This window comes from Nerophis ophidion, linkage group LG06 (assembly GCF_033978795.1).
Source record: "Nerophis ophidion isolate RoL-2023_Sa linkage group LG06, RoL_Noph_v1.0, whole genome shotgun sequence".
Lineage (NCBI taxonomy): Eukaryota > Metazoa > Chordata > Actinopteri > Syngnathiformes > Syngnathidae > Nerophis > Nerophis ophidion.
This window is the reverse complement of record NC_084616.1, coordinates 35,295,051-35,320,737: the sequence shown is the minus strand read 5'-3', so window position 1 is coordinate 35,320,737 and position 25,687 is coordinate 35,295,051. Positions and strand designations below refer to the sequence as shown.

Here is a 25,687-nt window from a genome sequence, read left to right as displayed (position 1 = left end):
CATAAAAGTTATGAACAGAATCGGTGACAAAGGACAGCCTTGGCGGAGTCCAACCTTCACTGGAAACGTGTCCGACTTACTGCCAGCAATGCGGACCAAGCTCTGACACTGATCATACAGGGAGCGGACTGCCACAATAAGACATTCCGATACCCCATACTCTCTGAGCACTCCCCACAGGACTTCCCGAGGGACACGGTCGAATGCCTTCTCCAAGTCCACAAAGCACATGTAGACTGGTTGGGCAAACTCCCATGCACCCTCAAGAACCCTGCCGAGAGTATAGAGCTGGTCCACAGTTCCACGACCAGGACGAAAACCACACTGTTCCTCCTGAATCCGAGGTTCGACTATCCGGCGAAGCCTCCTCTCCAGTACACCTGAATAAACCTTACCGGGAAGGCTGAGGAGTGTGATCCCACGATAGTTGGAACACACCCTCCGGTCCCCCTTCTTAAAGAGAGGGACCACCACCCCGGTCTGCCAATCCAGAGGTACCGCCCCCGATGTCCACGCGATGCTGCAGAGTCTTGTCAACCAAGACAGCCCCACAGCATCCAGAGCCTTAAGGAACTCCGGGCGGATCTCATCCACCCCCGGGGCCTTGCCGCCGAGGAGCTTTTTAACTACCTCAGCGACCTCAGCCCCAGAAATAGGAGAGTCCACTACAGATTCCCCAGGCACCGCTTCCTCAAAGAAAGACGTGTTGGTGGGATTGAGGAGGTCTTCGAAGTATTCCCTCCACCGATCCACAACATCCGCAGTCGAAGTCAGCAGAACACCATCCGCACCATACACGGTGTTGATAGTGCACTGCTTCCCCTTCCTGAGGCGCCGTATGGTGGTCCAGAATCGCTTCGAAGCCGTCCGGAAGTCGTTTTCCATGGCTTCCCCGAACTCTTCCCATGTCCGAGTTTTTGCCTCCGCGACCGCTAAAGCTGCACACCGCTTGGCCCGTCGGTACCCGTCCACTGCCTCCGGAGTCCTATGAGCCAAAAGAACCCGATAGGACTCCTTCTCCAGCTTGACGGCATCCCTCACTGCTGGTGTCCACCAACGGGTTCTGGGATTACCGCCACGACAGGCACCAACAACCTTGCGGCCACAGCTCCAATCAGCCGCCTCGACAATAGAGGTTCGGAACATGGTCCACTCGGACTCAATGTCCCGCACCTCCCTCGTGACATGTTCAAAGTTCTCCCGGAGGTGTGAATTGAAACTCTCTCTGACAGGAGACTCTGCCAGACGTTCCCAGCAGACCCTCACAATGCGCTTGGGCCTGCCAGGTCTGTCCGGCATCCTCCCCCACCATCGCAGCCAACTCACCACCAGGTGGTGATCGGTAGAAAGCTCCGCCCCTCTCTTCACCCGAGTGTCCAAAACATAAGGCCGCAAATCCGATGACACAACTACAAAGTCGATCATGGAGCTGCGGCCTAGGGTGTCCTGGTGCCAAGTGCACATATGGACACCCTTATGTTTGAACATGGTGTTTGTTATCGACAAACTGTGACGAGCACAAAAGTCCAATAACAAAACACCACTCGGGTTTAGATCCGGGCGACCATTCTTCCCAATCACGCCTCTCCAGGTTTCACTGTCGTTGCCAACATGAGCGTTGAAGTCTCCCAGTAGGACAAGGGAATCACCCGGAGGAGCACTTTCCAGTACTCCCTCGAGTGTACCCAAAAAGGGTGGGTATTCTGAACTGCTGTTTGGTGCGTAAGCACAAACAACAGTCAGGATCCGTCCCCCCACCCGAAGGCGAAGGGAAGCTACCCTCTCGTCCACTGGGTTGAACTCAAACGTACAGGCTTTGAGCCGGGGGGCAACCAGAATTGCCACCCCAGCCCGTCGCCTCTCACTGCCGGCAACGCCAGAGTGGAAGAGGGTCCAGTCCCTCTCGAGAGAACTGGTTCCAGAGCCCTTGCTGTGCGTCGAGGTGAGTCCGACTATATCCAGCCGGAACTTCTCTACCTCGCGCACTAGCTCAGGCTCCTTCCCCCCCAGTGAGGTGACGTTCCACGTCCCAAGAGCTAGCTTCTGTAGCCGAGGATCGGACCGCCAAGTGCCCTGCCTTCGGCTGCCGCCCAGCTCACAATGCACCCGACCTCTATGGCCCCTCCTATGAGTGGTGAGCCCATTGGAGGGATGACCCACGTTGCCTCTTCGGGCTGTGCCCGGCCGGGCCCCATGGGAACAGGCCCGACCACCAGGCGCTCGCCATCGTGCCCCAACTCCGGGCCTGGCTCCAGAGCGGGGCCCCGGTGACCCACGTCCGGGCGAGGGAAATCTGGGTTCATTTCGTTGTAATTCCATTGAAGTCTTTGAGCTGCTCTTTGTCTGATCACTCACCTAGGACCTGTTTGTCTTGGGAGACCCTACCAGGGGGCATGAAAACCCCCAGACAACATAGCTCCTAGGATCATTGGGACACGCAAACTCCTCTACCACGGTAAGGTAGCAGCTCAGAGAGGAGGACAACACACTGTTTGGTGTTGAATGTTCACTTCAAACCAAATGCACCCTAGTCATCATAAAAGGTCATTGTCATGCTCAAAGATGGACTTGATAAGAATGATAAAAAAAAAAAAAAAAAAAAAAAAAAAAAAAAAAATGTTCTTACTGAATAAACAACACACTGTTTGGTGTTGAATGTTCACTTCAAACCAAATGCACCCTAGTCATCATAAAAGGTCATTGTCATGCTCAAAGATGGACTTGATAAGAATGATAAAAAAATGTTCTTACTGAATAAAAAAATGTGTTTTCAAAACAATAACATACCTTTTCGATGAATAGCAATTGAATATCATTCATTTCTAATCTTAAATAGTCATGTGTATTATTGCACTACCAAATTGACTTAAGAAAGAAGAAAATGTGCATGCACTTGTGTTTTTTAAACATGTTCACGTTAACAAAAAACCTTATTCTAAGTGGACTTTTATCCGCATTAATGTGGAGCTGTTACTCCTTTTGTGTTTTATAGCAGTATTTTAAAATGAACGTGTTTTCCTTCCTGCAGTGTGTATAATACTTTGGGCCTGATCTACTAATATCCAAATAACACGTAAGTACAAACTATAAAATTCTCTCTACTATTAGTGGGGCTGTTGTGTGTGATCTATTACTACCTGTGCATTTGATAAAAAATGCTGAAGTGGTGCAGACTGCCCCATTTAAATGAGGTTTTTGTGTGAACTACCAGCATTATGTGCCCATGGAAACACTCACTTCCACATTGATTTTATCATGCTCCTTCCTGTAGGGTTTTGCAAAGTTGAACAAGCGGCACATATCTATAATTTATAACACTTTTGCAACATCGAATCGCAATCTAGACAACAAAAAATGTATTTAGAACGCTGACAATACGCTTTGCGCGGAAGCGGTGGACCATCACAACACTGTACCCCATTTATGCGTCTAATAATAATAATAATTATGGATTTGATTTTATATCGCTCTTTTCTATTGTTGGATATTCAAAGCGCTCACAGAGAAGTGGGAACCCATCATTCATTCACACATGGTGGTGGTAAGCTACGTTTGTAGCCATAGCTGCCCTGGGGTAGACTGACGGAAACGAGGCGGCCAGTTTGCGCCTACAGCCCCTCCGACCACCACCTATCATTCATTCACCAGTGGGACAGGCACCGGGGGCAAAGGTGAATTGTCCTGCCCAAGGGCACAACAGCAGCGATCTGGATGTCAAGAGGCAGGGAGCGAACCTGCAACCCTCAGGTTTCTGGCACGGCCGCTCTACCAACTACGCCATACCGCCCCTCATTGATCCGACCGTAAGAAAATGCACATTGCAAGATATTTTTTTGTACAAGAAATGTATTTATATTATATTTCCTAACTAAAAAAAAACAACATCTATTATCTACCATCCCCAGCATGCCCACAACACTCGTAACTTAGATCTGTTATCAGGTAAACATTGTTTACTGGCTTGTACCGCTTGAAGTGTTGTAAGCAGGCTACCAAAGATGAGAGCCTTAAGATGCTGTATCCATTCTCCAACTTCAAAAAAAAACTGAAAACGTACCTATTAACCACCTATCTTTAATGCCACATGTGGGGTGGACTACTGTTGGGTTTTTCATGGTTGAATGAATGTATGTATGTATGTGTATGCTTGCTTTAGTACTATTATCTTGTGTTTATTATATAGCGTTGTTTTTTTGTTGTTGTGCTTGCTACCATGTTTCATCACTACATGTATGTACTGTCCTCTGGACCCCCTGTCAAAAGCTTCTTCCAGCTTATTTGGGGGACCCTTTCACGTACCAATATCTTTATTATGATATTCACTACTATTGTTATTGTTATAAGATATTGTGAATAAACTTGTGAATAATGCCAATAGAAATAAATCCAAAAGACACCAAACACATCAGTTGTTTTAATCAGCCCCCTAAGTCATCCAGAAGCTTAATATTCATAATATGATATTGCTGAATAGACCATATGTCTAAAATATTTTATTCTGACAGTCCATGTATGTTGACACGCAAAGCTGCAGCACGGTCGCCTCGTTTAACACAGCCATTTCTGTGCAACTGCCAGTTTGCATGTACTTTTCAAACGTTCCAAATAAAGACGAAAAACAGTGGCCACAGAACAGTTTCAGCTTTGCTAAATCACACTCTGGGTGCAAAATAATTAAATGTACATCTTATCCTGTAAGTATTGGGGGAGTTCTGATAATTAGCATGTATTCTGCACATTTATTAAGATATACACGGTAAATGGATTGCACTCTTTATTTTGCTCATTTAAAAGACACAATCCTCTGCACATCCATTTAGTGGATAGGCTTTGTGTGTGCTATCAAGTTTGCACGTATTCTGATGTACGTAAACCTTCAGTACATCGTGCCCTATATGTCAATCGTCAGTGGGTTTTTTTGTACTTCAATTTCCCATGTGCTATTTAGCGCCTTCCATATGGACTTGTTTGCTTCTGCAGCCTGTTACCACTGCATTATTATTGCCTGAAATGCATTGCCAGAGACTTCAGAGATTTGGAATCATTCTGTGGTGGAGATGAATTTGATGTGTTAACATTTTTAATCAGCTTATTAATGATGATGGATTAATCTGCATCAGTGCGTTCAATTCGACAACCCTAAAAAAAATAAATACACTGTTTCAGGTAACAGAAGTGACTTCTGGCTGACCCACACTAAGGACACACACACACACACACACACACACACACACACACACACACACACACACACACACACACACACACACACACACACACACACACACACACACACACACACACACACACACTGTACATGCATGAACATGCACAAACATACACGTTCATTGACATTTGACAGTTGGTGTCCAGCAGACATTCCATGCTCCAGTTATTTCGTTGTTTGTACTCGTCTGAAAGGTATCATCAAGCTAGAATACCTTTTAAGACTCTTCTTTGCTACTCTGTCATCAGCATACTTGTTAAGGTCTCGCTTCACTCAGTTGAGATAAAGTATCTGATAATCCTTTGTCAAAAATCTAGCATTTTTTTCCTCTGAGCAGACACCGCACTTGTCTTTTCATTTTTTCCAAACAGTGCCTATTGTTCACAAGCCTTGTGAGAAACATGAAGACAAAAGCTTTTATTTTTTTTTTGCATTATAATTTGTAAAAAAATGGCTCGTTCTAGGTGGCTGGCAATGCAACTAATGGGAGCAATCCATTCTGCCCGTAAATCCCTTTAAAATGCATCCAAAAACCACCAAAAATACTTCATTTACAATCCGCAACCTGTTTGATAACCAAGCTGTAGCAACATCGTTATTGTAAGAGCGAATATTGTGGAATTATTTTTCTAGCGTAGTAATACAATGTCTTGGGACGGCATTCTGAGGCATTAGCCAGCAACTGGCTACGGAAAGAGATCAGCAAGCGTTTGCTTCAGCAGCTGAATTGTTTTTGAGTTTGTAAAGCACAACACTGCGATAGTACACATATTTGTACAAACTGGAAAAACATCAACAATTATATTACAGTATCTGGAAAGTATTAGCCCACATTTCATGTTTGTTTGTACCGCGTTGGCTCGACAGTCTATGTACCGTATTATAACACGCATGATGTGCTGCGTGTATCATGATCAATATTATAGTGACTCACTCGATGGACAGTTGATTGTTTGTTCCAGCTGGCAGGACGTTGTTTTTCAAGTTGACTTTGGGTAAGCATGCCATATACAGTGGGGCAAAAAAGTATTTAGTCAGCCACAGATTGTGCAAGTTCTCCCACTTCAAATGCTGACAGAGGTCTGTAATTTTCATCATAGGTACACTTCAACTGTGAGAAAAAAAAAATCCAGGTATTCATATTGTAGGAATTTTAAATAATTTATTTGTAAATTATGGTGGAAAATAAGTATTTGGTCAACAATTCAAAGCTCTCACTGATGGAAGGAGGTTTTGGCTCAAAATCTCACGATAAATGGCCCCATTCATTCTTTCCTTAACACGATACAATCGTCCTGTCCCCTTAGCAGAAAAACAGCCCCAAAGCATGATGTTTCCACACCCATGCTTCACAGTAGGTGTGGTGTTCTTGGGATGCAACTCAGTATTCTTCTTCCTCCAAACACGACGAGTGGAGTTTATACCAAAAAGTTCTATTTTGGTTTCATCTGACCACGTGACATTCTCCCAATCCTCTGCTGTATCCTCTATGTATCCATTTTGGTATAAACTCAACTCGTCGTGTTTGGAGGAAGAAGAATACTGAGTCTATGTACCGAGTTATAACACACATGATGTTCTGCGTGTATCATGATCAATATTATAGTGACTCACTCCATGGACAATTGTTTGTTCCAGCTGGCATGGGACGTTTTTTTTTTCAAGTTGACTTTGGGTAAGCACGCCATATATATCTGCATATATCTGTATAATCCAATGTTTCACCTTCTTTTTGTGCTCGTTTCTATAAGCAGAAGTTCATCCTCTGTATATTGAGGTTCAAAAATATAATGTTGTGAATCCTCATTTGTCCAAAAATAGTGGTCTTCATTGTCTCTAACCAAATCTGCCATGATTAAAACACACTCACGCTTGTTTCCGAAAGTAGGAACACACATTTGTTGACGGAAGTCGCATGTGTGTTGCTATGGAAACGGAAATAAATGCGCAAAGGAAAGACGTTCCGGTTATGCATAAAATGACCAAAATACGGTAAATATTGTACAGATTAGATACTTTTTTGAACTTGTGTCTGTTACTACATTATATATAGACTTGCAGTATGTATATAAATTGCTGATGGAGGGTTTTCAGGTTGTGTTAGAGAGTTTGAAGGCTACAATTGTGACTCCTATTAGACGCATCTTGCAAGCTTTTAAAAAAAAAATCATCTTTAAAATCCTAAAAAAAAAAAAAAAAGACATGCATGTTCTTGTCTCTCATATTGATTGTGAACTATAGGCAAAATTCCCCCAAAAGTGCAGTTCCTCTTTAAGTGTTTTATCAAGTCACTGACGCGCGGTGAAGATTTTGAAATGTGAATTTCATGTGGTCTCGTCAATGATAATACAGGCTGCTTATTAAGTGGATGAAAATAAACAGAAGAAAGTAATTGCCTTCACAAAAATGTTACCAAGTACTTCTTAGTAAGATGTATTTACTTTTATAAAATATTACCTTTTATCTGTATTTGGGGTATATACAAAACCCCAAACCAGTGGAATTCTTTCCCATTCTTGCTTAATGTACAACTCCAGTTGTTCAACTGTCCGGAGTCTCAGTTGCGGTATTTGATGCTTCATATTGCGCAACACATTTTCAACGGGAGACAGGTCTGGACTAGAGACACAATAACTCTTTTACTATGAAGCCACGCTGTTGTAACACATGGCTTGGTATTCTCTTGCTGAAATAAGCAGGGGCGTCAATGATAACGTGGCTTGGATGGCAACATATGTTGCTCCAAAACCTTTATGTACCTTTCAGCATTAATGGTGCTTTCAAAGATGTGTAAATTACCCATGCCTTGAGCAATAATAACCCCCCATACCATCCCAGATGCTGGCTTTTGAACTTTGAGCCAATAACAATCCGGATGGTTCTTTTCCTCTTTTTTTCCAGAGCACACGACGTCCCCAGTTTCCAAAAACAATTTGAAGTGTGGACTCATCAGACCACAGATCACTGTTTCACTTTGCATCACTCGATCTTAGATGAGCTCGGGCCAAGCGAAACGTTTCTGGGTGTTGTTGATAAATGACTTTTGCTTTGCATAGTAGAGTTTTAGCTTGCACTTACAGATGTAGCGACAAACTGTAGTTACTGACAGTGGTTTTCTGAAGTGTTCCTGAGCCCATGTGGTGATATCCTTTACACAATGATGTCGGTTTTTGATGCAGTACCGCCAGAGGGATCGAATGTCCGTAATATCATCGCTTACGTGCAGTTATTTCTTCAGATTCTCTGAACATTTTGATGATATTACGGACCGTAGATTGTGAAATCCCTAAATTTCTTGCAATAGTTAGTTGAGAAATGTTGTTCTTAAACTGTTGGACAATTTGCTCACGCATTTGTTCACAAAGTGGTGATCTCACCCCAACCTTGTTTGTGAATGACTGAGCATTTCATGGAAGCTGCTTTTATACCCAGTCATGGCACCCACCTGTTCCCAATTAGCCTGTTCACCTGTGGGATGTTCCGAATTAGTGTTTGATGAGCATTCCTCAACTTTATCAGTCTTTTTGCCACTTGTGCTTGCATTTTTGAAACCTGTTGCAGTCATCAAATTCCAAATGAGCTAATATTAGCAAAAAATAACTATGTTTTCCAGTTTGAACATTAAGTATCTTGTCTTTGCAGTTTATTCAATTGAATATAGGTTGAAAAAGATTTGCAAATCATTGTATTTAGTTTTTATTTACGATTTACACAACGTGCCAACTTCACTGGTTTTGGGTTTTGGAAATGGACACACAATACCTGCTTTGGTGATTCATGTTAATATTTTGTTGTCTTCCTTACCAGAACAGGCAGCAGTAGAGCCATGTAGCCCCCACAGAAGATAGCAAAGAAGATCGCGTACACCATGAGCAGGATGTAGGATGTCGCCAGCGGGGACAGCAGGTTGACCAAGCCGCAGAGGATCAGGTAGGCCTTGTGGAAGTGGTATTTGTGGAACAGGTTCTTGTCCGTAACCCAGCCTGAGGCCAGCTGGGCGATGGTCTCTGTGATTCCTGCATGAGAGACAAACATGTCATAGCAAGATGTAAACAAATCAAAATTTATTGTTAATTAGCTGTAGAAACAAAACATTTGAAAGTATTTTTCTGGGGACCAAGAAAGAGGTGCAAAGGAACATACTGTAGCAGCAGATATAGTAACATACCTGTGAAAATGACTTCCTGAAGATATATAATTTAATTTAAAAACTGAAACAATAACAATAATTATTTTATTAAATACCTTTAAATGGCCATAAAGTTCCACAAAAGATGTATTGTGTCAATGTATTACAATGTACTATATGACAGGAACATTGCTGTCTATAAAACGTACAGTATTTGAACGTGCTTCTCATGGCTTCAAAGACATTGTCTTCAAAAAGTGTAGGGAACTGGTTGCAGTTGTAAATTGTTTGTTAAATAAAAGGAAAAAAATGTTTTAATTGATTCATGTTCTTTGTTTATTGTGCTCACTAATAACAGTAATGCCCACAACAAACTTGGCGTCAGAAGTGGGACAGCTTGACTTTTTTTTCTATTTGAGACATCATCTTATGACCCCGAACCGTCTACACTGGGATTTGTAGTCTAAATGCTGAAGTGAATGTATTTACTAAAATCGCTGATCTAGTGTGTTTCAGGTGACTTGGACTATTGTCTGCGCTATATACTGGAAGGTGTACTATGTTGCTGAAGAGCTTACACCTGATTCCAAGTCAGTCTCAAATGGTTCGTGAGATGTGGTTTAAACAATAAATGCTGAATGGTCGTGACTGACGGTTGGAGCCTGCTAATCATCAGATACAATCCCACAGACACAATTTAGAGGATGTCTGTTTTTTGAAGAATGAACAACATAAATCATCCATCTATGGAAAGTGTTTACATGTCAAATATAGTGATGTCATTGGTACTATTGATGAACATCATTCTCAGGACATTTATACAATTGCAAATGGACTGTTCAGTTGGTCTTAGAAGATGTTTCGCCCCTCATCCAAGCAGGCTTTATTATTTCATGCTCAGACTTAGATTAGACTAGGTTTGACCAATCTAGTCTAAATTTGATCAAGTCATGATCTGGCCAATCTCTTCTAGATTTGACCAATCTAAGTTGCCTTGAAAATACAATGACCAGGATGACCATTAACGTCCATAGATGTTAATGGTCACAGTATGCACCAACCTCAAGTCACCAGGCCATGAAGTAGTTGTCATTAAATACGAAATAGCTTCTATGTTGAGATTATATACTTGAAACATTAGTATGGGCTATAGCAGTCTCAATAGTACAAACCCTGTTTCCATGAGTTGGGAAATTGTGTTAGATGTAAATATAAACGGAATACAATGATTTGCAAATCATTTTTAACCCATATTCAGTTGAATATGCTACAAAGACAACATACTTGATGTTAAAACTAATAAACATTTTTTTTCTGCAAATAATTATTAACTTTAGAATTTGATGCCAGCAATATGTAACAAAGAAGTTGGGAAATTTGGCAATAAATACTGATTAAGTTGAGGAATGCTCATCAAACACTTATTTGGAACATCCCACAGGTGTGCAGGCTAATTGGGAACAGGTGGGTGCCATGATTGGGTATAAAAGCAGATTCCATGAAATGTTAAGTAATTCACAAACAAGGATGGGGCGAGGGTCACCAATTTATAAGCAAATTGTACGAACAGTTTTAGAACAACATTTCTAAACGAGCTACTGCAAGGAATTTAGGGATTTTACCATCTACGGTCCGGAAAATCTTCAAAATGTTCAGAGAATCTGGAGAAATCACTGCACGTAAGCGATGATATTACGGACGTTTGATCCCTCAGGCGGTAATGCATCAAAAACCGACATCGGTGTGTAAAAGATATCACCACATTGGTTCGGGAACACTTCATAAAACCACTGTCAGAAACTACAGTTGGTCGCTACATCTGTAAGTGCAAGTTAAAACTCTACTATGCAAAGCGAAAGCCATTTATCAACACCCAGGAACGCCGCCAGCTTTGCTGGGCCCGAGGTCCTCTAAGATGGACTGATGCAAAGTGGAAAAGTGTTCTGTGGTCTGATGAGTCCACATTTCAAATTATATTTGGAAACTGTGGACGTGTTGTCATCCGGAACAAAGAGGAAAATAACCATCAAGATTGTTATAGGCGCAAAGTTCAAAAGCCAGCATCTGTGATGGTATGGGGGTGTATTAGTGCCCAAGGCATGGGTAACTTACACATCTGTGAAGGCACCATTAATGCTGAAAGGTCCATACAGGTTTTGGAGCAACATATGTTGTCATCCAAGTAACGTTATCATGGACGCCCCTGCTTAATTCAGCAAAGCAATGCCAAGCCACGTGTTACAACAGCGTGGCTTCGTAGTAAAAGAGTGTGGGTACTTTCCTGGCCCGCCTGCAGTCCAGACATGTTTCTCATCGAAAATATGTGGCGTATTATGAAGCGTAAAATACGACAACAAGACCACGGACTGTTGAACAACTTAAGCTGTACATCAAGCAAGAATGGTAAAGAATTCCACTTTCAAAGCTTCAACAATTAGTTTCCTCAGTTCTCAAACGTTAATGAGTGTTGTTAAAAGAAAAGGTGATGTAACACAGTGGTGAACATGCCTTTTCCCAAGTACTTTGGCACATGTTGCAGCCATGAAATTCTAAGTTAATTATTATTTGCAAAAAAAAATAAAGTTTGTGAGTTTGAAAATCAAATATCTTGTCTTTGTAGTGTATTCAATTGAATATGGGTTGAAAAGGATTTGCAAATCATTGTATTCCGTTTATATTTACATCTAACACAATCTCCCAACTCATATGGAAGCGGGGTTTGTAGAAAGACATCCATCAGGTCACTAAAACAACAAGCAGGCCGTGTGCCCATAAAAACAGTGAGCAGCAAGACCATATATCTGCTACATTGGCACAATGTGTTGTGTATTACATCCCCATCTGATTGATTGCTGGCTTCAGTGGGGGTTTGGTGACTAGGCAGATATGTGCAGGGCCGCGGGCCGCAGTGCAGAAACTGCAGTAGTGTATTGACCGTTGCAGAAATAGCTTTAAGCAGGCTGCAGTAAGCCACAGTGATCAATAAATGCAAGGGATGTCATGCAGATCATCGTTACATGGATGCACTCGTTTTGCACAAGGGCAGAATTTAGACGTACAGTAAATGTATTGTGATGGTCCGACTTTTTCGCAGTGGGTGTGGTATCATTTTTCTCAACTCAAAAATAATGAAATATTGCGGTGATGGAGTTATATATAGAACAACAATGACACAATTGGAATGGAACTCAATAAAGCACAAGCTAGGACTTTTAATGGCAATTAGCGCTTTGCTTTTGCCAGTTGGCCCAATAATATTGTGATGCAGAGGTGAGGTGACTACACCATTCTTCTCACATCCTTGCTCCTTTTTATAGTTGCCAAACATCATGCTCCCCAATCACTGTTAGGTATTTTAATCTACCAAGAGACTGGTTCTGGAACTAGATCATGTAAGTATTTAAAAATAAGTTTCAAGAAAAAGAAATGAATAAAAATGTAACAAATTGTATTTTTTCATTAGTTTGTATTTTTTCAATATTTGACAATGGTGCGAGTGCGTGGGCTTTTTGTTCATGACTTTCAAGGCCTGGTTGTAAACAGTTTTTGAGATATTAAAATTCAGTAACCTCCTGTGTTTCAATATCTTATTAAGTGATTTTAAATGCCCGGGGTAGAGTCTGTTTTCAGATCGAAAATCACTTAGTTACTTTTTCGCAAGTTAGGAGTATGGTGATTGTTTTGCAGCCATTAATTTACATACTTAATGCATATTGTTAGGACCTCCTTAGCCTTGCTGAGCGACTTGGCTGCATAAAGTAGACGTGTGATTGCTGGGCAACATAAAAGTGGACCGAGGATTGACCCTTGGGGTATTCCCATTTCATTTTTTTTTTTATTAAAGATGACATTGATTTGTTAACTTTGACATACTGTTCTCTTCTGTAAAGATAAGACCAAAACCAATCAAAAGCCAGTTTAGAAAAATTACCAGTCGACAACTTAAATGTGAGAATGTGTTAAATGCCTTTTTAGGTCAATAAAAACTGCTCTTACAACATTACCCCTATCCATAGAGCAGTGGTTCTTAACTTTTTTTCAGTGATGTACCCCCTGTAAACATTTTTTTAATTCAAGTACCCTCTAATTAGAGCAAAGCATTTTTGGTTGAAACAAGGAGATAAAGAAGTAAAATACAGCACTATGTCATCAGTTTCTGATTTATTAAATTGTATAATAGTGCAAAATAATGCTCATTTGTAGTGGTCTTTCTTGAACTATTTGGAAAAAAATATATAAAAATAACTAAAAACTTGTTGAAAAATAAACAAGTGATTCAATTATAAATAAAGATTTCTACACATAGAAGTAATCATCAACTTAAAGTGCCCTCTTTGGGGATTGTAATAGAGATCCATCTGGATTCATAAACTTAATGCTAAACATTTCTTCACAAAAAAATACATTTTTATCATCAATATTTATGGGACATGTCCACAAAATATCTAGCTGTCAAAACTTATTTTCTCAGTTTATGAACTTACATTCATATTTTGTTGAAGTATTATTCAATAAATATATTTATTAAGGATTTTTGAATTGTTACTATTTTTAGAATATTTAAAAAAAAATCTCACGTACCCCTTGGCATACCTTCAAGTACCCCCAGGGGTACGCGTACCCCCATTTGAGAACCACTGCCATAGAGCACTTCAGGGTTACGGTGAGATAGGAATTTACTACTTCTATAACCTTCTATAACTCCTCTTATCATCAATTTGGTAACACTTTAGTTTGGGAACATATTCTAAGTAACACAGACTTAAGAGTTATTTGGACACTAGGGAACTATAACTACTCTTATTATTAATTTGGCAACACTTTAGCATGGGGAACATATTCTAAGTCACAAATTAAGAGTTATTTAGACACTTGGGGAACATATTGTAAGTAACAAAGACGTAATTTAGAGTTATTTGGTTAGGGTTAGGGGATTAGGGTTAGAGGGTTAGGGTTGTTATATAATAAGGCCATGCAGAATAAGGTATTAATAAGTACTTAATAATGACTAATTAAGAGCCAATGTGTTACTAATTTGCATGTTAATAAGCCATTAATTAATGGTGAATATGTTCCCCATACTAAAGTGTTACCATTCATTTATTTGATGTTCTACCTTAGTTAGACTAGTAATAATGAAATAAGCACATATACAGAATGCCATCCATCCATTTTTTACCGCTTCTCACTTTCGGGGTCGCTGGGGGTACTGGACCCTATCTCAGCTGCACATGGGCGGAAGGCTGTGTACACCCTGGACAAGTCGCCACATTTACAGAAAGCTTTGTCAGAAAGCAGTGAATAAAAGTCTCCCGGGTGACCACTTCTTCCCTCCTTATATAACGGAATGTCTCCATCGAGGTCAGAGAGGTGGCACCAGGCAGCTGTGCCGTGTTTGCGTGCCTTTCTGCCCTGACCCAACACAATGTCGTGGGGTGTCTCCTGCTTGCATCCAGACAAAGTGTACGCTTGTTTGTGTATTTTACCCACAGCGGGTTGGTGTGCGCTTGCAGCTGTTCCTGTTCAAACGTCAGTTTAAATATGGCCTCTCCAAGTAGCACCTAGAGCCAACTGCCTGGCGGACGTAATTAGTTCTGTCCACTTGTCTTTGTAGTGCTGACAGGTAGAAGGCCTGTGCACGAACTTCAGGGTTTTAACAAACAATGGGAGAAGTGCAAATATCAAAAGGTGTCATTCCTATTGCTTCAAGGGTGGACACTGAGTCACGAGATGAAAGCAGGGGATAATAAGCGGCATGTAGATTTTCCCAGCTTCGCTGAGGCCGCATTTGGCTCGGCCTGCCTCCTCTTTTGTACATATTGCCGCCTCACTGATTCTCTGCAAAGTATCTGCCACTTGAGCCTCCAACAAAGTGGGGAGCCCCACTTGTTGCCACGCCACCAACGTTACTCAGTTGGCTGTTGCTTAGCGACTGGAGCTAGCGCCGAGGTTAGGGGCAGAGGGTTTGAGGAATAGGCTGATCCGGACGATATCAGCCCCCCCCCCCCCCAACCCCTCTTTCTCGCTATTGAGTCAATGGGCCTCTATGACAACCGCTGGGTCGCGGGAAAGAGGGCCAGCAGGATGCTGGGATGGCAGCTTTGTGGCGTGGGTGGCGCCCTGTTACTGCTGCTCTGTCGTGCTTTCGCTCGCTCATTACAGCGCACATGACTACAGAACGTGACAGAACAAAGTCAAAAGAGTCGGGTGGTCTTGATGCTCATCTGAGTGCTGCTTTCAAGAGTTGATTTAGACCCTTGGATGCAGTCTCTTTAGCAGGGATTTGGAATAACTTTAAAGTTATGGGGCAGAACGGTGGTACAGGGGTTAGTGCATGTGCCTCAAAATACGAGTTCAATCCCGGGCTTGGGATCTTTCTGTGTGGAGTTTGCATGTTCTCCCCATGACTGCGTGGGTTCCGTCCGGGTACCCCGGCTTCCTCCCACCTCCAAAGAGATACACCTGGGGATAGGTTGATTGGCAACACTAAATTGGCCTCAGTGTGTGAATGCGAGTGTGAATGTTGTCTGTCTATCTGCGTTGGCCCTGTGATGAGGTGGCGACCGAATGCAGCTGGGCCTGTTCAAATATACATTGATGCAGTTGTAAGTGATATTCTAAAATACGATGAGTAGTAGTAGTTGTATCAATTAGTTTTTCTGTTGTGTCGTCCAAGGTGGAAAGATTTCTCAACAGCTGTTATTGATTTCTTTCCTGAAGCTAAGAGGTTTATGATTCCATCTTTAAATGGATGCCCAATAAAACTTGTGTTTTCCTTTGGAAAGACTTGAACTTAAAAAAAAATGCATTGACAATGTCAATGCAAACATTAAAGTTAAGTATAGGTTTGTCTAATGTACTTTTGCATCTGAATGCTTGTACCATAACCTGAAGGACAGAAGGGAAACATCTCCCCTAAAATACAGTACGCTCTACTGTATATGTGGATACACACGCTCACTTGTAGCTCTTTAATTATTAAAATATCCCACTCAAACCCTCCGAAAGGATTGCATTCAACTGGTCAAAATGGTAATGTTTTCACAACATTCTGGAAGAGAGGCCTCATGTGTGGCGCACTGCCGAACCCGACCGCCCTCGCCAGTGGACCAAAGTTCAGCTTTCATGTAAGCACATTCATTATATAATGCTACAGAGTCTGAGCAGCTCACAAATAACTAATGCCTCTAAATTGACTGAGGACTTCACTTCTTCGGGAAGCTCATGGTGGTGGTCAGCTTGGAGCCACGCTCATAAGCGATGAATCCGTTTCACCATTTTCGGTACCATTATGTTTGATAGCTGGAAATAAGAAATGCCAACAACTGAATTTTTCTATAATACTTATTTAATCAGAGTCACGGAGAAGCTGGAGCCTACCCCAGGTGACTCAGAAGCAAGATCACCTGATGACGCATAGAGACGAACAACCACTTAATTCACATCCGTAAACGAAACTATGAGGCAATAGTGCGCCCAATATTGACGATATTTGTTACAGTGGACCCTCCAGAGTAAACAACAATTTGTCCTGATACAACTTGTTTCTAATTTCTGAACTATGTTTTGCATAGACTAGACTTTAAATAATCTGGTCTAGCATAACAACCGTCGCCATTGTAAAACTTGTATTAAATCTACAGGCAATGTTTAGGTACAGTGGCACCTCAATTTAAGACTGTTTTGAGATAGGAGCCGTGTCTGTGTTTTGTGTCTCAAAAATTTGAGTTACAAACATCCCCGCCATTAGTTGGTGTAGCAAATGTCACGGTGAACCCCGTGAAATCAGGTATTCCTTGCGAGCATTAGCTTATAGCTAGGGATGGACTTTTGACGGAAGAAAGTGAGTTTGAATATTGAATATACAAATATAAATCATCAAAAACATGACTTAGTGTGTAGTTGACAAGGTGAAGCAGTTGGAGTGTATCACTGGTCTGCACTATACTGAAGCAGAATGAGTCTAATGCCAGTCAAGAATATTAAAATAATATCTAAATGGCAGACCTTTATCAATATGAATATGGAAAAGTTGCTTAAGGATGTGTTTGATGGAGAAGCAGCAGGAAGGCCATATTGTAGAAGCCTGCTCTTCAAGGTAAATGCTGTACATTATTACAAACCCCGTTTCCATATGAGTTGGGAAATTGTGTTAGATGTGAATATAAACAGAATACAATGATTTGCAAATCATTTTCAACCCATATTCAGTTGAATATGCTACAAAGACAACATATTTGATGTTAAAACTGATAAACCTTTTTTTTTTGTGCAAATAATCATTAACTTTAGATTTTGATGCCAGCAACACGTGTCAAAGAAGTTGGGAAAGGTGGCAATAAATACTGATAAAGTTGAGGAATGCTCATCAAACACTTATTTGGAACATCTCACAGGTGTGCAGGCTAATTGGGCACAGGTGGGTGCCATGATTGGGTATAAAAACAGCTTCCCAAAAAATGCTCAGTCTTTCACAAGAAAAGATGGGGCGAGGTACACCCCTTTGTCCACAACTGCGTGAGCAAATAGTCAAATAGTTTAAGAACAATGTTTCTCAATGTGCAATTGCAAGAAATTTAGGGATTTCAAAATGTATGGTCTATTATATCATCGAAAGTTTCATAGGAGCTGGAGAAATCACTAAACGTAAGCGGCATGGCTGGAAACCAACATTGAATGACCGTGACCTTCGATCCCTCAGACGGCACTGTATCAAAAACCAACATCAATCACTAAAGGATATCACCACATGGGCTCAGGAACACTTCAGAAAACCACTGTCACTAAATAAAGTTTGTCGCTACATCTGTAAGTGCAAGTTAAAGCTCTACTATGCAAAGCGAAAGCCATTTATCAAAAACATCCAGAAATGCCGCCGGCTTCTCTGGGCCCAAGATCATCTAAGATGGACTGATGCGAAGTGGAAAAGTGTTCTGTGGTCTGACGAGTCCACATTTTTAAATTGTTTTTGGAAATATTCGACATCGTGTCATCCGGACCAAATGGGAAGCGAACCATCCAGACTGTTATCGACGCAAAGTTCAAAAGCCAGCATCTGTGATGGTATGGGGGTGTATTAGTGCCCAAGGCATGGGTAACTTACAAATCTGTGAAGGCACCATTAATGCTGAAAGCAACATACAGCTTTTGGAACAACATATGCTGCCGTCTTTTTCAAGGACGCCCCTGCGTTTTTTAGCAAGACAATGCCAAGCCACTTTCAGCATGTGTTACAACAGCATGGCTTCGTAAAAAAAAGAGTGCGGGTACTTTCCTGGCCGGCCCGCAGTCCAGACCTGTCACCCATCGAAAATGTGTGGCGCATTATGAAGCGTAAAATACGACAGCGGAGACTCCGGACTGTTGAACGACCGAAGCTCTACATAAAACAAGAATGGGAAAGAATTCCACCTTCAAAGCTTCAACAATTAGTTTCCTCAGTTCCCAAACGTTTATTGAGTGTTGTTAAAAGAAAATGTGATGTAACACAGTGGTGAACATGCCCTTTCCTAACTACTTTGGCACGTTTTGCAGCCATGAAATTCTAAGTTAGTTATTATTTGCAAAAAATAAAAAAGTTTATGAGTTTGAACATCAAATATCTTGTCTTTGTAGCATATTCCACTGAATATGGGTGGACAATTATTTGCAAATCATTTTGTTCCGTCTATATTTACATCTAACACAACTTCCCAACTCATATGGAAACGGGGTTTGTACGTCCCGGACTCAACGTTTAGGTCCAGAGTATATAAAGTCACCAAAAAGGAATGGAAAATAAAAGTGAAGGCAAAACAGTGAGGAGTGTCCTGACTAGATTAACTAGATCCTTTCTTTGATTGATGTAACATGTTCTTTATCACATTGTTTACGTGTCTAATAAAGATGTGATTAATTTATGATGGCTCAGCTGTGATTCACTACAATAGGGCCCCACAGCACACTGGATTCCAGTTAATTGAAATACCACAACACTGGATATTGTTCAGATAAGTTCCATTTAAGAAAATGCACACAAAGAAACACCGGAGGTGACTATGACGTGCGCATTTTCCGCGCATGTGTGTTAGGTCGTGTTGTGCCGGCGAACAGAGGGGGTGGAGGGGGTCTTAAACGGTGGCATTGTTGTGTGTGGACAAGGATAAGGTTAGGTGGGATTTACCCTGGATAACCTTATCCGGCTTAGTGTAATAGGGGCCTAAGGTGTACCTCGCATCTAGCCTGTCAGCTGGGAAGGCTCCAATTTACCCACGACCATAATAAGGGATAGGAGGTATAGCAAATGGATGGATGGATGTTTTAAGTTGAGAGCTCCGTCATAGAATAAACTAAGCACGTAAAGTGAGGTATTGTTATAGTACTTAAATATTTGTAACTGTCATACAAGTGTAAATGGAAGTAAAGCCCTAATAATAATACAAAACACTATTTGCATATTACCATATTACATTACTCGCTGGACCCCGACATAAACAAGTTGAAAAACGTATTTGGGTGTTACCATTTAGTGGTTAATTGTATGGAATACGTACTGTACTGTGCAATCTACTAATAAAAGTTTCAAACAATCAATCAATCACTCACTTTGTGTGTTTATTCTACATAGCATTCATCTGTCAGCATTCAATGTTGCTGAGTTAGCCTTCTTGTGCTAAGCAGCCTGGATAGAGTTTTGTGTGCCAAAACACACTGTGTGTGTTATTCTCATAGAGTGGAGTTATGTCCAAAACGAGCGTTTCTGGAGTACTGTACATTCTGTACTTTATTCCTAGCAATATTTTACTGAGGAACCAAGTCAGAGATGTGTATAGCATTCATTTACATCTTTATGATCTAGTTCTCCTTGCCACATATGGTGACATCATCATCCCACGTCATAGGGATCGTTCAACCTTCAAGTTGCCCTTGTGCAACTTATTGGTACTATTTTTCCAGTTACATGTGGTTGCATTTCAAAATGTGCAAACTTCAGGGTGTTCAACTTTAGACCTACCACTGAAGTGGTATTGTGTGAGAAACCAATAATGTGTTCAAAGTGTGCCTCACCTGCCACAGAGATGATAAAAGATGCATCCATGGGGTCGATACCAAGGGTTCTGGCTCGGGCAGACAGGTGGAAATAGGGGATGAAGTAGGCCAGCTGGCTGAAGACCAAAGACCATGTATAGATGCAAAAGAACGGGTCCTTGAGCAAGGAAAAATCGAGGACTTTGGCTTTGGTGATGGTCTTCTCGGTTGGAGTGCTGGCATGAATGGAAGTATGTCCAACTGTTGAAGACCCGCTCATGGTGCCATTGAGGTCTGTGGAGCCTTCTGCAGTTTTACAAAAACCCAAGTCTTGATGGGCCTCGTGTCCATTGAGAACAAGTCTGTTCAGCTCTGGGTTCTCTACCTGTCCGTTTGCTCCGTTAACACACTGCCCCTCTAGGTCCTCGACATCCTTGTGAGGAGGAGATGGTGGGGATGTGAGGGAGTCTGATTTGAATAAGCCATTGGATAAATGCGAGGAGCCATTCAGACAGCTCTTGGCGAAGTCCTCTTCTGACGAGCTCTTGAGGGAAAGAGATGGGCTCTTTCGGCTGGTGGAAGAGGAGTTTGATACAGCGGCGGGTTTCACATTTATGGGCCGCAGCAGCAACGCGGTGGCCACCAGGTTAAGCATGAGCCCGCCGAGAATCAGCATCGCCCCTGTGAGGGACGGAGAGAACACAGAGTCAGGTGATCTGCACTATGTCCCATGCAACATGACCACTATAGGCTAGATTTACACTGCATGTACAAGAGCCTAATTGGGATTTAAGGATTCTCAACTGCTGTGATGAGATGGTGACTTGTCCAGGGTGTAGCCTGCCTTCCGCCCGATTGTAGCCGAGCTCTCCGCGACCCCAAAGAGAATACGCGGTAGAAAGGGATGGATGGATGGATTCTCAACTGGTGAGTTGAGAACCAGACAGTAGGTTGCCACCCATTTTGGGTGAGTCACAGACAGATAGTCCTTTTATTAATGCATGAATTGATGATGTAAATCAATGGCTGCAATAATTAATATGCATCTTCCTCCTTGATCAGAGGGATCAAACTTGCGGCCAATCCATATTCAGTGGCCCTCTACTTAACTTCCTAGTTTGGTGTAATTGTGGCCTGTACACCATGGGCAGGTAATACAAACCCCGTTTCCATGTGAGTTGGGAAATTGTGTTAGATGTAATTATAAACGGAATACAATGATTTGCAAATTCTTTTCAACCCATATTTAATTGAATGCACTACAAAGACAAGATATTTTTTGTTCAAACTCATAAACTTTATTTTTTTTTGCAAATAATAATTGACTTAGAATTTCATGACTGCAACACGTGCCAAAGTAGTTGGGAAAGGGCATGTTCACCACTGTGTTACATCACCTTTTCTTTTAACAACACTCAATAAATGTTTGAGAACTGAGGAAACTAATTGTTGAAGCTTTGAAAGTGGAATTTACCATTCTTGCTTGATGTACAGCTTAAGTTGTTCAACAGTCCGGGGTCTTGTTGTCGTATTTTACGCTTCATAATACGCCACACATTTTTGATGGGAAACATGTCTGGACTGCAGGCGGGCCAGGAAAGTACATGCACTCTTTTACTACGAAGCCACGCTGTTGTAACACTTGTCTTGCTGAAATAAGCAGGGGCGTCCATGATAACGTTGCTTGGATGACAACATATGTTGCTCCAAAACATGTATGGACCTTTCAGCATTAACGGTGCCTTCACAGATGTGTAAGTTACCCATGCCTTGGGCACTAGTACACCCCCATACCCTCATAGATGCTGGCTTTTGAACTTTGCGCCTATAACAATCCGAATGGTTATTTTCCTCTTTGTTCTGGAGGACGCCGCGTCCTCTGTTTCCAAATATAACTTGAAATGTGGACTCGTCAGACTACAGAACACCTTTCTACTTTGCATCAGTCCATCTTAGGTGATCTCGGGCACAGCCAAGCCGGCGGCGTTTCAGGATATTGTTGATAAATGGGTTTGGCTTTGCATAGTAGAGTTTTAACTTGCACTTACAGATGTAGCGACCAACTGTAGTTACTGACAGTGGTTTTATGAAGTGTTCCTGAGCCCATTTGGTGATATCCTTTACACACTGATGTCGGTTTTTGATGCAGTACCGCCTGAGGGATCAAAGGTCCATAATATCATCGCTTACGTGCAGTGATTTCTCCAGAGTCTCTGAACTTTTTGATGATTTTACGGACCGTAGATGGTAAAATCCCTAAATTCCTTGCAATAGTTTGTTGAGAAATGTTGTTCTAAAACTGTTTGACAATTTGCTTACAAATTGGTGACCCTCACCCCATCCTTGTTTGTGAATTACTTAACATTTCATGGAAGCTGCTTTTTTACCCAATCATGGCACCCACCTGTTCCCAAATAGCCTGCACACCTGTGGGATGTTCCAAATAAGTGTTTGATGAGCATTCCTCAACTTTATCAGTATTTATTGCCACCTTTCCTAACTTCTGTCACGTGTTGCTAGCATTAAATTCTAAAGTTAATGATTATTTGCACAAAAAACAAATGGTTATCAGTTTGAACATCAAATATGTTGTCTTTGTAACATATTCAACTGAATATGGGTTGAAAATGATTTGCAAATCATTGTATTCTGGATGCTGTGGGGCTGTCTTGGTTGACAAGACTTTGCAGCATCGCGTGGACATCGGGGGCTGTACCTCTGGATTGGCAGACCGGGGTGGTGGTTCCTCTCTTTAAGAAGGGGGACCGGAGGGTGTGTTCCAACTATCGTGGGATCACACTCCTCAGCCTTCCCGGTAAGGTTTATTCAGGTGTACTGGAGAGGAGGCTACGTCGGATAGTCGAACCTCGGATTCAGGAGGAACAGTGTGGTTTTCGTCCTGGTCGTGGAACTGTGGACCAGCTCTATACTCTCTGCAGGGTTCTTGAGGGTGCATGGGAGTTTGCCCAACCAGTCTACATGTGCTTTGTGGACTTGGAGAAGGCATTCGACCGTGTCCCTCGGGAAGTCCTGTGGGGAGTGCTCAGAGAGTATGGGGTATCGGACTGTCTTATTGTGGCGGTCCGTTCCCTGTACGATCAGTGCCAGAGCTTGGTCCGCATTGCCGGCAGTAAGTCGAACACATTTCCAGTGAGGGTTGGACTCCGCCAAGGCTGTCCTTTGTCACCGATTCTGTTCATAACTTTTATGGACAGAATTTCTAGGCGCATTCAAGGCGTTGAGGGGATCCGGTTTGGTAACCGCAGGATTAGGTCTCTGCTTTTTGCAGATGATGTGGTCCTGATGGCTTCATCTGACCAGGATCTTCAGCTCTCGCTGGATCGGTTCGCAGCCGAGTGTGAAGCGACCGGAATGAGAATCAGCACCTCCAAGTCCGAGTCCATGGTTCTCGCCCGGAAAAGGGTGGAGTGCTATCTCCGGGTTGGGGAGGAGACCCTGCCCCAAGTGGAGGAGTTCAAGTACCTAGGAGTCTTGTTCACGAGTGAGGGAAGAGTGGATCGTGAGATCGACAGGCGGATCGGTGCGGCGTCTTCAGTAATGCAGACGTTGTACCGATCCGTTGTGGTGAAGGAGCTGAGCCTGAAGGCAAAGCTCTCAATTTACCGGTCGATCTACGTTCCCATCCTCACCTATGGTCATGAGCTTTGGGTCATGACCGAAATGATAAGATCACGGGTACAAGCGGCCGAAATGAGTTTCCTCCGCCGTGTGGCGGGGCTCTCCCTGATAGATAGGGTGAGAAGCTCTGCCATCCGGGAGGAACTCAAAGTAAAGCCGCTGCTCCTTCACATCGAGAGGAGCCAGATGAGGTGGTTCGGGCATCTGCCACCCGAACGCCTGCCTAGAGAGGTGTTTAGGGCACGTCCAACCGGTAAAAGGCCACGGGGAAGACCCAGGACACGTTGGGAAGACTATGTCTCCCGGCTGGCCTGGGAACGCCTCGGGATCCCCCGGGAAGAGCTAGACGAAGTGGCTGGGGAGAGGGAAGTCTGGGTTTCCCTGCTTAGGCTGTTGCCCCCGCGACCCGACCTCGGATAAGCGGAAGATGATGGATGGATGGATGGATGGATGGATGGATGGATGTATTCGGTTCATATTTACATCTAACACAATTTCCCGACTCATATGGAAACAGGGTTTCTATTTAAATATATCAGGATGATATTGAATTGAATGCGAATGAAAATGAACTACAATAACGGTTTAGACAAAAAAACTGCAGGACAAGAAACAATTTGGGCAACAAACTTCCTGTAAGCAAGTTCAAGTGCCCCTGACCATCTCCTCGGTAAACAGACAGTGTCAAAATATACTTTTTTTAAATTTTTTTTACATTCATTTTTTTTCATTTATAATGAATTACGGCTTACCATAGCTCATTTCGTCACATGGTTATGCCATGATTCTTAAGCGAATATGTTGTGCGGCGCAGGCTCAGCCAGACTACCAACAGCAGCCCCCAGCTAAACAGAGTTTGAGACCCCTGTCCTTAATGAATTTGATGTATACTATGTAAGTAAAATATCAAAAATAATTTTATGTTATGTAGGTCATTTTAATTTTTGCATGTAACTATCATGTTGTTTATTTTTTTTAGTATTGTTTTGGAAGATACATTTAACACACGCAATTATGTGTAGTTAGGTTTATAAGAAGACATGTTATCTAAAAAAATACACTTAAATGATTTCACCTCAGAAAATTACTTGATGATGGGAAACTGTGAGTCCCGGGGTGACAGTATCGGCATACAGTATGCAATTATTTTTTTACTCTCATTCTACTATGTATGTATACAGTGCATCCGGAAAGTATTCACAGCGCTACACTTTTCCCACAATTTGTTATGTTGCAGCCATATTCCAAAATGGAATACATTCATTCAAAATTCTACACACATGACAATGTGAAAAATGTTTTGTTTTTTTAGAATATTTTGCAAATTTATGAAAAATAAGAAACTACAAAAAAAAAAATCACATTTCCATAAGTATTCACAGCCTTTGCTCAATATTCCGTTAATGCACCTTTGGAAGCAATTACAGCCTTAGTTTTGATGCACTGTATTTACAACTGATAGCTTTGTGTTTACATCTACTGATATAAGGCACACGCAGCTAAAAAGAAGGCAGCATGCAATGATATGTAAAACACTAATACAGTTAAACAGCACCAAATTAAACAATGCACTGTGCATTGCTGCCCACTACTCTCCTCACCACCCAGGATGTGATCAAGGGTGATGGGTCAAATGCAGAGAATAATTTCGCAACACCTAGTGTGTGTGAGACAATCATTGGTAC

The 25,687-nt window shown here is 42.1% G+C and overlaps 1 protein-coding gene across 8 annotated transcripts in view; it reads right to left on the bottom strand.

Moving 5' to 3' along the window:
- The window catches only part of slc16a4 (solute carrier family 16 member 4), a 78,384-nt gene that overhangs the window by 15,196 nt on the left and 37,501 nt on the right, over positions 1–25,687 (bottom strand). For all 8 annotated transcript variants that reach the window (XM_061903559.1, XM_061903560.1, XM_061903561.1 and 5 more), the window contains 2 exons: positions 20,403–21,044; positions 9,032–9,243 (listed from right to left, as the gene is read on the bottom strand). In XM_061903559.1, coding sequence (XP_061759543.1) covers positions 9,032–9,243; positions 20,403–21,044 — 854 coding nt within the window. The remainder of the gene's footprint in view (positions 1–9,031; positions 9,244–20,402; positions 21,045–25,687) is intronic.